Raw genomic sequence first — 14,303 nt, forward strand, 5'->3', positions numbered from 1 at the left:
TGCACAAGCAGCAGGTGAAGCTGGAGCAGGAGCAGCAACTTCAGCGCACACGAAGGCCACCAACTTCTGCGCTGTTAAAATCACTGCCAAAGATCTGGTCCCAGCTCACCTTAATGAGGTCTTCCAACAGGGTCTTACAGATCTGCTTCTTGTCGTTCTTAGCGAGGTCTGTCTTCTTCATAAGCACACGATACCTCTTTAAAAAGTCGTGGTAGGACCACCTGAAAGCAAAGCATGCACTGGATTAGTCTGCATGTTTGGCAATATTTCCCTAAAATAAAGCGTTTGGAGTCATAGGTGAGTCAAAATATGGAACTCATATTTTGGGGGATCTCTCACCACTACCCACAGAATGGATCAAAGACACCTGAAAGGAGCTTGGTCACCCTCAACCTGACCCTCACTCTCAGTCACTGAATGACCTTATCAGGGCCTTTCTAGCCTGGAACAGAAAGGCCACAGATCACCTTGTTTTCAGTCCTCCTGATGTGCTTCCCAGTCTGCTGCACTTTACCACTCAAATGCAACAACTCCGTTCCCTTCAGGAAGGAGATGATAATTTTAGAGAAATCATGTATGTTCTGACTGGCCGAAAAAAAGCAATCTTGATAGTCACGGAGAATGAATTAAAAAGATATGCTTTTTTATTTTGTGTTTCCAAATTTTGCTGAATATTGATTACAACACATTAATTCATTAACTGCTCCACCTTGAGGTCTGTGATATAGGCCCTGGAAACAAACATAAAATCTTTTGATGCTGAAAAGACAAAGCCAGCCCCTTGGAAGATGCCTCACTGTCACCAGCAGCGAAGCTTCCAAACAGGCAACACTAATTGAAGGAATTAGAGCACTGCATCCTACTGCTAGGAAATAACATCTCCTGCTGCTCCTGTTAGATGAAGAGCCTGCAGACTGGGATCCTGAAATTGCTTCAGCATCTGCCAAGTTTCAGTCTTCTGTAATTTAACATAGTGAGTTATAAATGCCCTCAAAACCTGAGTTCTTAATTAAAACATCAGGCTTTTCCAGTGATGTCCAGAGCGGTCATCGTTATTTTAAAAAAATAACAAACATCAAAGGGAGAGAATTGCAGAGAATTTGGTTCCTGCCCTTACTCAACCACCTGTGAGCCTGATCCTCACCCACATGGATGCTGTGGCAGCCAGGATGAGAACACACTGCATGAAGAGCTGCTATAAACACCTCCTGCACCCAGCAGCCCCATAAACGCCTGTATTTTTTGTGTCATTACACTAAATTCTTCCTAATTTTCCACTTCTAGAGATTAAGAGAGGAGCGGGCGGAAAGGAAAAATAAATTGTAAATGCCCAGAGTGATGCTCGTGGTAGGTCCTTATCCTTGGCTAGTCTGCAGTGGTGGGGCTGGGCGAGACACCACACCACCCGAGCAGCCAAGGCTGCCAGCTCTATAAAACACTCCATAAAACAAAGGACCTGCACAATCATCAGCTATCAGCTGCAGATACCTCTCATGAAACATCTTGAAGATTGGAAGATGGGGTATTTACTTAGACAGGCATATTGCTTATTCCAAAATACACGACCAAAACACAGTTTCATGTCACTTCAGAAAATGCAGTCGGGGGAAGAAAGCCAGTCTGATTAAAAGCGATAGTCTAATTGAAAGAGTACAGTAGAAGAAAGTGTTTGCAAACAGAACGGAGAAAAAGGGAAAAAAATGGACTGATAAGGATTGGGAAGCAACATGCAACTCCTGCATGGACACAACTGGCAAAGAATATGGGACTGGCAAAAACTAGGGAATGCTCCGTACTGCACCTGAAGCCAAAGGTAAGGTGGAGAGCTCCTGGAGACAGAGGAATGAGGGAAACTGTCGTGAGAGGATTTCCAATACTCGGATTGCTCAGATTAGTTCTGGAGCATCCAGATTTAGCGCTGATTTAATCCCCATCCCACCTTCAAATGACCAAAAGTACTGGATTGTCAACAAAAAACCTAAGATACCAGCTATGAGGAGCTCTCTCTGGGATGAAAACTGAACACAAAGATTATGCAAGACTATGAGCTTTGTGTCCTGTAGGGTTTAAGCCTGAACTCGCTTTCTCTTTGCTTTCCCAGTGCCTCGGTTTTATAATTACATTTCCCACTTTGCTTTGTGCAAATAAAACCCATTTTCATTTTAAGCACGTCTGAGGTTTACACAGCTCCAAATCAAACCTGAGAGGAGAAGCAGAGCATGCAGTGCCCGAGGCACCCAGCCAAGCACACGATGCTGGAGACATCCTGCCTGGCTGAGGTATTGCTCAAGCCAGGGAGAGCTTGATCAGGGGAAAAAAAGTCAGTTTAGGTGCTGATATTATGAACTGCTACTATTTGCCGAAAAAAATCATCCTACAGGTGCCACCCAGGTTCCTCCAGTAAGAGCAGATGGTGAAGAGGCAACACCAGAAACTGAGGGCACAGGTCCAAGCTGGGCAGAAAGCAAAATCCATCATCTTCCAGCATCGAGAAAGAGAGGGAGATCCCGCAGCCACTCTCAAGCAGGAGTCAGGCACCTGCAGGAATTCCTTAAAAATAGATCATAAGTCACTATATAATGGGTCTTTCTTCGGAGCCCGTTGCTCTCATTTCACAACGTGGCAAAAATTGATTTTCCACGTGTTTCCATTTGAGTCCATCTTGAACATAAATGACTCACTTTTTAGGAGTAAGTCTCACATGAGATATTGGAAGTGGCAGGGAATACACTCAGTGATTGCTGCCCAGGTGTTTATCTGGGCTGGTGGTGTCCACAGTCCTCTATTCACATCTCCCAGAGGTTCCCAGCCCAGTGCTGCACATCCACAGCACAGAACTCACGCTCTCACCATCCTTGCTGATTCAGCAGGAGATGACAGCCCTGAGATAACACTGCTTGTGCTATTGTCCATGGAGTATCAACACAAAATCCCTGCCTGGCTGGGGCTCAGCTGGTCCATCAGGAGTTTGGCTGGAATATTTGCCATCCCAGTTCACAAGCAAAAGAAAGCTGCAGGGGCTCATAGGTGCTGTTACAGGATCCTCCCCGGAGAAAGGAACAATTAAAGCACTCAGGTTTAATGTAACATGCCTCACTGAACCTCTTGAGGCTCAAAGCTGTATAAAATTTCCTTACAACAACGTGCTTCGGGAGAAGCAAACATGATCCCCCACCCCTGCAAGGGAGAGCTCACCGGTGCAGAAATGCTGAAGCTCACTTTAAATTATTCTTCTGCACATATATACGTCTCTTCTTTAGGTTCAACACTTTCGTTTTCAGAAAAAAAAGAAAAAGGAGAAAACTTGTCTCCCACCTGCTAAACCACACACTGATTCCCAGTCGGGGACAAAGGATGTGCCATGTCACCCCACAGCTTAGCAGGCTGGGAGACATTATGGGAAGGTTACACTTCAGTTCAACTTGCTGACAGGTATTAAATAAAAAAATGCAGATCACAGGTTTTCAGGATGCTGCCACGCAACACACAGCATGGGCATGGCAACACACAGCATGGGCATGGCTCAGTGCTGGGACCTGGAAACCACCAAGGGCCACTGAATAAATACGATTCCATATAATTGTCAAGTTATAAGATCCAGATAGGTAGTGCAGAGAAAGAGCTGGAATTAGGAGGATTTTTATACCTGCACAGCTGAGAAAGACGAAGAAGGAGACATGAAGAACTGGACAGATGCTTCTCAAACTTTCCCAAGGTAAAAAAAAGAATAATTTTGAGACTGAGATCAAGCACAACCAAACCTCAAACATCTATGTTTTGCTTTGAAGTTAGCACAGGTCACTAAGGGGAAAAGGCAATAAAAGGAATGGAAGGATACAGGAAAATAACTTATGCCTGTGGAAAAAAGTCCTCCCTGGGCTCCAGCAGCAAGGAGGATGCTCAAGGGCTTGGCCGGGAGCAGGACGCTTGGTCATCCCAGCAATTTCTTTGTCATTTTACAGGAATTATAAAGAAGGAATAAGCCATAACACACATTGCAAATTAATTTTATTTTTATTAATTTTTGTTTTTATTTACTTTAATTTTTATTAAATAAATTTATTCTTTTTTCTGTATTTTAAAGAACAAGATTGGGATGTTTTATAGAAAACTACAAGGTACAGAGCAAAGGGGCTGCTCCTGCCCCAAATCAAGGGGTTATGAACCCAAGCACAGCCCCTCTGCTGCAGAGCCAAGCTGGGTTTATTACAACCTCAAATTAAAGGCAGGGCTTGTGTAAGAAACCAGGGGTGACATTCTAAGGAAGCCTCTGAAAAGCATCTCTCCAAGCAGTCAGCAACTGCCCAAAATATCTCCAACTCATTGTTTCAGGGTGATTACAGCAGTGTTATGTCAGCTGTGTGCTGAATTAAGAGCTGAAAGGAGTATAATAAGTCAGCAAAGCTTCAAACTCTTGACCATATTATGGTTTTCTTTTGGTAGCCTAAAATAACTTAATGTAAAATGTTTCCATTCAGGGTAACTAAATTAATTAACCCCATCACCCAAGACCATCCCATGTGCTGAGCAATCCCTTTTGTGTAAGAAATCCTGCCAGCACCACGTGGTACCTTCCACTGAATGGGCCAAAATTTTAAGCAGTGAGGAGCTGGACTACAGTGATCTTTCCATAGGATCCAAAGCCTGTTTAGGAGGATGCAGGTTGAATCTCTCAGCCAAGATTTGACATGAAATTATTTTTAAAACTGTGGCTCAGGGAGAAAATTTCGCTTGTCTTGTTTATTGCAGCAGAACAGATTTGCCTTTCAATTAGCTCTAAAACATGCAGGCTGGCCTGGCTTGAAATTAGCTGGAATATATTCAAAGAGAAGAACAAGGAGGGGAAAAACCCCTCCATTTACACATTACACCTTTTTTTGGGAGTGGGCAAACAGAACTGCTGGTAGCCACAGTCATTTATAGGTTTTGTTACTTTGAAATGACAGCTAAAGGCACATTATATTAAAAAAACCCTCTATATCCAAGGATGCCCATGATAGGTTTCAATTATAAATGTTTAATGTTTATGGAGTTTAGCAGCTGGGATTTCACACTGAATTGATACAAAAATGCTGCATCTGACAGTCAGATTCGGGGACCAGGGGAAGCAGCCAAATGCCAAGAATGCTTAAACTATAAATACATAACAATTACAACAACAGTATTTCAGAGAGGCTGCAGTGGTGAGGTTATTCAGAGTGATGGCACAGTGGGAGACTGTCACTGTTGGAGCACTGACTGGAAACCACCAGAACCAGCAAGAAGAAAAATGTAGAGTTTTGATAAAACGCAAGTTGAAAACTTATTTTAGAGAGTATTTTGTGATTCATGGAGATCCACACCAATTAATTCTCTACAGACTCATCTTTATGCAGCCAGTTTCTATAAAGAAGATGAATGGTTGTATAGCATAGAGACATCTTCCACGCTTTACCCTGGGAAGCTGATGATAGATTTACTATCTGCACACCTCAGACAGCCCATTCATCACAGCCATTTATGTACATGCTAACAAATAAATTTCTTAACTGCTGTGCAGCATTTCAAACCAAATGATACATTTTCAATTTACTTGAGACAGAGGCAGAGTGCAGTGCACCATGGAAATGACAAAATAAAACCAGGTGCAACCGAAGTGGGGAGCACATGGCTTCATCTTCCAGTGACTCACACGGGCTGAGGAACTACAACCTACATTAAAAAATTATTTATTTTCCTAAAGGTAAAAAAAAATAAATTATTAAATACTCAAAACATTGAATTCTTCAACCCATGAAGGAGTTGATGTGAAATTGGAGCAGGTGTCTTTATCCAGAGATCTCTGACCCAAAGCCACATCACTCTCAAAAGCTACTCTTGTAACAGTATGATGGAAAATATTCAGATGTAAGCACTACAGGATGAAAGTAAACATTTTCTACAGCTTCTGTAATAAAACTTAGATTGAGATAAACAAATTTGAAAATTCCCTATTGCTTTAAAGGTAAATTGCTTACACCAAAGTGAAACAAAACTCACAAAGATCAAGTTTTCTCTTATTATTTTAAAGTGGTTTAAATTTAGAGCCTTCACATGGGATTTAAATTTAAAGCAATGACTCTCCTTTTTGGTTTTATCATTAATCAACCAATATAAATCGACTTATCTCAAAATATAAGGAAATACAGAGGAATAATCAATGCTCACTTACAGATGGCACATAAAAATGCAGAAGCAACTATTTCCCACAAAACAGGATCCTGTTGAAGCACCTTTTCCCAAGCTGGTTTATAAAGCCAATTCAAATACACAGATTATTCACAGTCTTTCAAGGATGTTGTCCAGCTCCTGGGTCTGGATTTTCAAGACTGGAATTTTATGACCAATGAGGGTGAAGAGCTACCAAAGCCCAAAGTGAGTATTTTATTTAGTGCAGAGCTGTTCCTATATACAATTATCTTCTGGAAACACTAAAATACACGAAAAAAATCTGTCCTTGAAGCATCACAAACACTGGAGAAGGTCACTCTAAAAGGCTGAAATAGGAATTTACACTTCCTCCCCCCCCCGCACGAAGAACAAGAGGTGACAAGTTGCAGTGATTGAAGAGTTATGTATTCTCAGTGTCCTGGTGTTGCACAGCAATTTAAATTAGTAGTAGAATGGCTAAGGCTTAGTAGAAGAGTAGGCCTAGAAAGCAACTTTGTTTGTGTGTGAAGTGGAAACCATAATCAAAGGATCTAGTCAGGCATGTATGCAACGATTTGTTACCTAGGATGTGGTTAAGGTCTGTTAAACAGTTTCTAGGGATAAGACAACTTAAGCAGATTTATGATTGGAGTAGATGATTATTAATTGTTATCAGTATGAAGTATGAGCTTGTTTGTAACTGCACCTGGTTTGCTGTGGAAACTGTAACTGGTTTGCCGTGGAAACTGCACATAAACTTGTTTGTGTATAAAAGCTGAACTGAAAATGAGGGTCTTCGGAATCCTGACTTTGGACGCTAGTCCTCAGGTTCCCGGGGCCCCGAATAAAGCACCGCATAAACCGGCACTCTGTTGGTTTGTGTTTCTTTTGGTTACGGGCAACAGTTTTCTGGCGACCCAGACTGGGGACTCCGGGGGTAGCTGGGGCGGCTCACGCGCTGATCTACTCCACGCCGGCAACCAGGTGATTTCTGGGGAGACATCGACCCGTGCCCGACCCCGCGCCCGCCGGACAACCCATCCAGGTAAGCCCGGAGGTGCTTTATTCTTTTAGGTTTGTTGGTTGGGAGCCTGCCTATAAGACGGGACCGCAAGTTACCCGCTAGGTTGGGCTAAAGGTACCTCGGTTGGGAAGCCTAGGCGCTGGTCGTAAGACGTAGCGAAAGCCGCGCTGTACCAGCACTCGCCACTCAGAGGGAGAATTGGCGAGTTGGTTTTGGTTTTGGTTTTGGAATATGTACTTGGTTTATGTTGTTGTGTTGTCGTGTTGGTCGTTAAACGTATTGTTTTGTATGGTTGTGGTATTGTGAATTTGAGGAATTCACATTGTGGTGTATTGTGAATTTGAGGAATTCACATTACGGTGTATGTGTGAGCCGGTATGATGCCGTTTAAAACTTTTAGAGCATTATCTTGTGCAGAAAAAGATATCCCTAGCGATTCTCCGCTTGGTTGCTTGTTAAAACATTGGAAGGAGGGAAATTTTGGACAAGAGTTAAACAAGAAACAATTGATTGATTACTGTAATAATGTATGGCCTCAATATGAGACAGAAGGAATGCAGTGGCCTAGAAATGGTTCATTGACTTTGGAAATTATAACCCCTTTGATGCGATATTTACGAGAGAATGAGAAGTGGGATGAAATACCGTATCTGGACTTGTTTTATTATTTAGAACATAACACTGAGTGGCAAAAGGAATGTGGTATTTTAGTGTTGAAAGAACTGAAACTGGAGGATGATAAATGTAAAGAATGTCAAGAGCGGAGTATAATGATATTGAAAGGATTGGATGATAAATATGAGCGGAAAATACGGTTTTCAGAACCAGAGGAAGATGTGTCTTTGTTAGTCTCCCCCGGTAGAACTCCAAGTGCGCCCTCGGGAGATAGTCTCCCTTCACGTGTGAGGGCACAATCACCCACCATGCCCCCGCTAGAGTCGTCCTCGGATGAGGAAGAAAAGAGAAAAGGGAGAATGTGATTTTGATAGAACTCCTTTAGCTGAACGAACGCGGAGAGCACGAAGAGAACGAGGGAGGAGTAGAGAAAGACAGCGAGGGGGGGGAAAGTTGAGGGAAGTTTCGCTTTCACCCCCGAGATTAATGGCCCCTTCGCGGGAAGCAGTTGGAGCGGACGGGAGAAAAGTCATGATGAAAGTTTCTTTTTTACCTAATGATATATTAATTTGGAAACAGTCAGCTGGGTCATACAGAGAAAATCTGGAGCAGGTGACTTGTATTATAAAAATGGTTAGAAAAACTCAAAATCTAGACTGGAATGATTTACAGGTATTGTTAGATACAATTCTAGATTCAACTGAAAAAGAAATGGTATTAAGAGTGATGGTGGAAAGAGCGAAAGAAAGAATGCGAACTCTGTCCCGGGCGGCGGGGGGAGCAGTGGATGATTTTGTGCCGCGGGAGGATCCCGGGTGAGATCCAAATGTGTCTGGAGATTGTAGAAAGTTGAGAATTTACCGAGAATTGTTGGTGGAGGGAGTGCAAAGTGAGATACCAGGGACGCTGGACTGGTCAGGGCTGTGCTCGGTGGGACGGAATAGGGGAGAATCTCTTTCAGCCTTTTTAGAGAAGTTAAAAGAGGAACCTCTGAATGAAGTTAAAAGTAGTAAAAAAAAAGAGGAACCTCAGAGAGAGATTACAAATAGCCCTCTGATAAGAAGATTAGTAAAAGGTGACTTTGAGGCTAGGACGCTGAGGATTCCCCCTGAAAGTCCCTTGGGGAACCTCTTAGAGAACCGGAGTTGTTATTCCAGCACTTATAGAAGATCAAAGGAGAAAATGATTAAGTATTGTATTGAAGTGTGGGGAGGTAGAAGAATAGGAAATAATACTTACTGGCCCATATATGGTACTTTTAAGAATTGGGTCTGTGAACTTTTAACTTGGTATGTTAGCAATAAAAACCCTTTTGCCCAGAGGAGAGTTTTTATGCCGATATATAGTTAGAAGCCAGTGAAGATATTTACTTGTTTTCTTTAAGAGAAAGAAGGAGCACAACCCGTTAGAGTGCGACAATACCTAATTAGTTTAGAAGCCAGGAAAGGAATAGCTCCTATGATCACATAGTTTTTAATTTTAGGGATATTAAAAGAATGTGAGTCAGAGTTTAATACTCCCATTTTTCCGATAAAAAGCAAAATGGTAAGTATAGGTTAGTGCAAGACTTTAGAGCAGTAAACCGTATCACAAAAGACATCCACCCGGTTGTAGCTAACCCTTACACCTTGTTAACATCTGTTTCTGAGAGATTTCAGTGGTTTACAGTGATTGATCTAAAGGATGCCTTCTTCTGCATACCACTGGCACGGGAAAGTTGGAAAATCTTTGCCTTTGAATGGGAGAACCCAGAGACTGGACGGAAGCTACAGCTTACTTGGACTCGATTACCACAAGGATTCAAATGCTCACCCACGATATTTGGTAATCAGTTAGCAAAGGAACTTGAAGAATGGAAGACTACTCAGGTAAAAGAATCTCTTTTTTTCATATATAATACTTTAATATGTTGATGACATCTTTTTGAGAAATACAGAGCAGGGACTCTGCCATCAATTAATCATTGAACTGTTAAACATGCTGGGGCAAGCAGGCCATCGAGTCTCAAAAGAAAAAGCACAACTAGTAAAACAGAAAGTTATTTATTTGGGATGTGAAATCTCCCAAGGAACCCGGCGTTTAGGAACAAATAGGGTTCAAGCAATATGTGCTATCCCTATGCCCCGAAATAATCAGGAACTGAGATCTTTTTTAGGAATGGTCAGATGGTGCAGACTGTGGATCCCCAACTTCGGACTAATTGCCAGACCTTTATATGAAGCAGTAAAGGAGCCCAAGCTGACCTGGGGGACGAAGCAAGAGAAAGCGTTCCAGGAATTGAAGAGAGCCCTCCAGGAAGCACCTGCCCTGGGACTGCCGGACCCAACCAAGGAGTTTCAGCTCTATGTCTGCGAGAGACAACGAATGGCTTTAGGAGTCCTCACTCAGCGTCTAGGATCCTGGAAAAGACCTGTTGGATATTTCTCCAAACGGCTAGACGCAGTAAGTGGGGGATGGCCAGGGTGTCTCAGAGCTGTGGCAGCAACGGTTATTTTAATACAAGAAGCACGAAAATTGACTCTGGGAAAACACATGGTAGTGTACGTACCCCACATGGTCATAGCAGTTTTGGAACAAAAAGGGGGGCATTGGCTCTCATCTAGCCGTATGTTACAGTATCAAGCTTTGTTGAGAGAACAAGATGATGTTGAACTGAAAATCACTAACCATCTCAACCCAGCAGAATTCCTTAGGTCTACACAGGAAGAAGGTATCCTGGAGCATGACTGTGTAGAGACCATTGAACAAGTCTACGCGAGCAGAAGAGACTTGAAGGACGAGCCATTGACAGATCCTGACTGGGAATTGTTCACTGACGGATCTAGCTTTGTGGAGAACAGCACCAGGTATGCTGGGTATGCAGTGGTCACTGAACAAGAAGTGATAGAAGCAAATGCACTACCCCCAGGTACGTCTGCACAAAAGGCCGAAATATAGGCATTGGTGAGAGCTTTAATATTAAGTCAAGGAAAGAGAGTTAACATATGGACTGACTCCAAATATGCTTTTGGGGTAGTTCATGTTCACGGAGTACTCTGGAAAGAGAGAGGACTTCTTACTTCTCAAGGGACAACGATTAAACATCGAGAAGAAATTTTACAATTGCTAGAGGCAATACACAAGCCCTCAGCAGTGGCAATAATGCATGTAAAAGGACATCAGAGAGATCCCGGACGAGAATTTCGAGGTAATCGACAGGCGGACCAAGCGGCTAAGCAGGCCGCAAGAGAAGTATGGACTCAGATGGTTCTTTTGCCTGTTCGAAATAATCCAGCAATACCATATATGGAAGAAAAACCACATTATTCACAGGAAGATGAGAAATTAGCTCAAATGACAAATGCAAAGAAAAAATGTTAAAGGGTGGTACATTTCCCCCATAGGACAAGTGATTCTACCTGTCAGAATAATGAAAGCAGTGCTTGAAACAGAACACAATAAGTGCCACTGGGGTGCAGAAGCATTGGTAAAATTTTTGAAAAATGAGGTTCTCTCAAAGCAGATGTTAACATTGGCAAAAAGGGTAAATGCAATGTGTCCTATGTGCATAAAGAATAACCCAGTAGTCAGGAAGCAGGTGCAGATGGGAAAATTACAGATAGGTCAGTTACCGGGAGATTACTGGCAAGTAGATTTTTCTGAGTTGCCTAAAGCCCAATCCTATAAGTATTTGTTAGTATATGTCTGCACCTTTTCAGGATGGCCTGAGGCTTTTCCCTGTAGGACTAATCAAGCAAAGGAAGTGGTAAAAACTCTCTTGAGGGAAATCATCCCAAGATTTGGAGTTCCCCTAGGGTTGTCCTCTGATCGAGGACCGCACTTTATAGCAGGAATAGTACAAGATGTGTCAGTTGTATTAGGGATAACATGGAATCTCCATACACCATGGAGACCACAGTCTAGTGGACAAGTTGAAAGGATGAATCAGACATTGAAAGGTCAATTGAAGAAAATTTGTCAGGAGGCAAAGATTCCGTGGCCCCAAGCAGTATCCATTGCCTTGTTGAGAATTAGGATCAAACCAAGGGAGAGAATAAGAGTAAGTCCATATGAAATATTATATGGCAAACCTTATCATGCAGCTACTTACCAAGGGGATCCTCATATAGTAGGTGATCAAGCAGTGTTTAATTATGTGTTATCTTTAAATAAGACTCTCACAGCCCTCAGAGGAGCATTGCAGTGGAATCGACCTCTGCCCCTGGAGAATCCAGTGCACGACATTTCTCCGGGAGATCATGTCTACGTGAGAAACTGGTCGGTGGAGCCGCTGAAAGAAACATGGGACGGTCCTCGCCAGGTGATAATGACGACCTACACCGCAGTAAAAGTCGAAGGAATCGACAGCTGGATCCATTATACTCGGGTCAAGAAAGTTCCAGTTTCGTGGTCGGTAGAACCTCTCTCACCCACAAGAATGGTATTTCGAGCCAACCATTGAGGATCATAGTGTTCCTGGGGTTGATAAGTTTAGCAGAAACCACCGTGAGAATTGAGACCCCAGATCCTTATTTATTTGTACCAGAACACACTGATGTAAACTTAACTTGTCTATTTTCAGATGACCAGGGAGCTGAATTAAGAGATGTCCATGTCAAGTGGAGATGGAGAGATCAAGACCAAATCATGACAGAAGGAGTGACAACAGTTTGGGATGCTACACAACAAAAAGGTTACACCGTTCTGCAGGTACCCAAAGTGTACAAAGCTATGGAAGAGACATATATGTGTGTAGTTTGGATTTGGGAAAGTTTTGATTATGGACATATAGAAATACAGACAATAAACACGACTCAGAAGACAGTGACCAAAGTGCGAGTTTTACCCACTAGGAAACAATCAGACATGTGGGATGGTCCTCCTTTAAAAATCAATTGTACCTTCCAATTTGATGATTGTCGAAAATCAGTTAAAGTAAAGTGGTAGAAATTAAATGTGGCAAATCAATCTTGGGAATCACAAAGTCAAGGAGTTAGCTGGTGGTCAAATAGTAAAGGAGGTAAAGGGTGGCTGAATATTTCTAATCCCAGAGTAGGAAAGACAGAAGGTACATTTCTTTGTGTAGTCTCATGTGGAGAAGAAAAAGATCACGGGATAAGGACAGCAGTAGCCGTATCACATCAAGGAATAAGAGTTAGACCAGAACATAGTGTTTATTCGACCCAGGAAGGAAGAGATCTGATTCTAAGTTGCAAAATTCCAGAAGGACAGTATTCTGAATATGGGTGGTGGTTTAAGGGACAGAACTTGAAAGTTGGGAAGAGACATCAGATTGGAAAGAGAGCAGACGCAATAGTTTTGAAAATCAAAGAAATACAAAGAGGAGAAGATGAAGGCCAATATACTTGCTAGATAAGTAAAGATGACTGGTGAGATACTGGAATTACTGTCGTCCACGTAAGGATTGAAAGAATAACCCGACAAGTAAGTAACCTGCAGATTCTAGATAGAGAAGTAGAACAAGAAAACCTAGTTGTAGGCCTAATTCGTGATTTTGGGAGAGTACAGAATGTCACAAAAATTACTGCATGTCTCCCTATGCCTCATGCTGCAGGAGACCCAATCCCATGGGGAATAATTCCAGTACCAGAAATTCCTAAAGTGTTTAAGAATACTACGTAGAATTGCAGATTTGTAACCAAAACATGGAATGAAATGATAGATGCATGTCTACTCAAGAACGAGATGACTAAGAAACAATGTGAACAAGTGCCTGGATTTTTCCTATGGGTAGTAGTTGGAACATGGGTAACAAGCAAAAACATTGATTGCCGTACCACCACAGTTAAGAGCCCAGGAAATTTAGTGTGGGTCGTGGGACATGGTCAGTGGACCACCCACATGCCAATAGATGGTCCAGTTGTACCTGTCACACTAGGGATACCTACTCTCTGTCCATTCTGGAAGCAAGATAAGTTAACATCAGTAGAAATACAACCACGAAGGAAAAGAGAAGTTGGTAAAGATATTGATGACCTGGGGTTGGGAGATTGGCATGAACCATCAGCAGGAGTTAAATTTGGATGAGCATTAGAGTCTCTATTTGCACCAATCTCAACATACCGGAACAGAGAAATGTTGTTTAAATTAATGGGACAAACTGAAAGGTTAGCAGCAGTCACTAAGAAGGGATTTAAAGATCTAAATTTACAATTACAAGCCACCTCTAGAATGACCATACAAAACCGCATGACATTAGACCTAATATTACTTAAGGAACATGGAGTTTGCGGCCACCTGCATGCAAAGGACGAGCATTGTTGTGTACACATCCCAAATGTCACTCAAGAAGTAGAAAAAGATATTAGTCAATTAGAACAAATTGACGAGAATGTTCATGAACTGCAAAAAGAAGCAGAACATAATTGGATAAGACAATTATTCAGCTCCCTAGGTCTTCATGTGTCAGGATAGATATCTTCTGTTATCCAGTACGGAATATTAATTGTAATAATTATTGTCATAGCCATAACTGTTTACAAGTGTCTTTTAAGAA

At 42.2% G+C, this 14,303-nt stretch overlaps 2 protein-coding genes across 2 annotated transcripts in view; one reads left to right on the top strand and one right to left on the bottom strand.

Moving 5' to 3' along the window:
- Positions 1 to 2,853, bottom strand: part of MYO5B (myosin VB) — a 51,780-nt gene extending 48,927 nt beyond the window's left edge. Inside the window, exons 1-2 of the mRNA XM_039390877.1 lie at positions 2,843 to 2,853; positions 110 to 239 (exon numbers count right to left, since the gene is read on the bottom strand). Of these exons, the coding sequence (XP_039246811.1) occupies positions 110 to 239; positions 2,843 to 2,853 (141 nt within the window). The remainder of the gene's footprint in view (positions 1 to 109; positions 240 to 2,842) is intronic.
- Positions 2,854 to 6,987: 4,134 nt separating this feature from the next.
- On the top strand, positions 6,988 to 12,733 carry LOC120325200. Its single transcript, XM_039390880.1, has 2 exons — positions 6,988 to 7,213; positions 11,961 to 12,733. Exon 2 carries the CDS (start codon positions 12,089 to 12,091, stop codon positions 12,731 to 12,733), a length of 645 nt encoding a protein of 214 aa, XP_039246814.1. The 5' UTR covers positions 6,988 to 7,213; positions 11,961 to 12,088.
- The last annotated feature ends 1,570 nt before the right edge of the window (positions 12,734 to 14,303 follow it).

Source organism: Pipra filicauda, unplaced genomic scaffold (genome assembly GCF_003945595.2).
Source record: "Pipra filicauda isolate LSUMZ 115617 unplaced genomic scaffold, ASM394559v2 scaffold128_size5466820_pilon, whole genome shotgun sequence".
In the NCBI taxonomy this organism is placed as follows: domain Eukaryota; kingdom Metazoa; phylum Chordata; class Aves; order Passeriformes; family Pipridae; genus Pipra; species Pipra filicauda.

What these genes read in the sequence shown, in the direction of transcription:
- LOC120325200 (XM_039390880.1), top strand. Translation starts at nt 12,089, where the DNA reads ATGGGACGGTCCTCGCCAGGTGATAATGACGACCTACACCGCAGTAAA.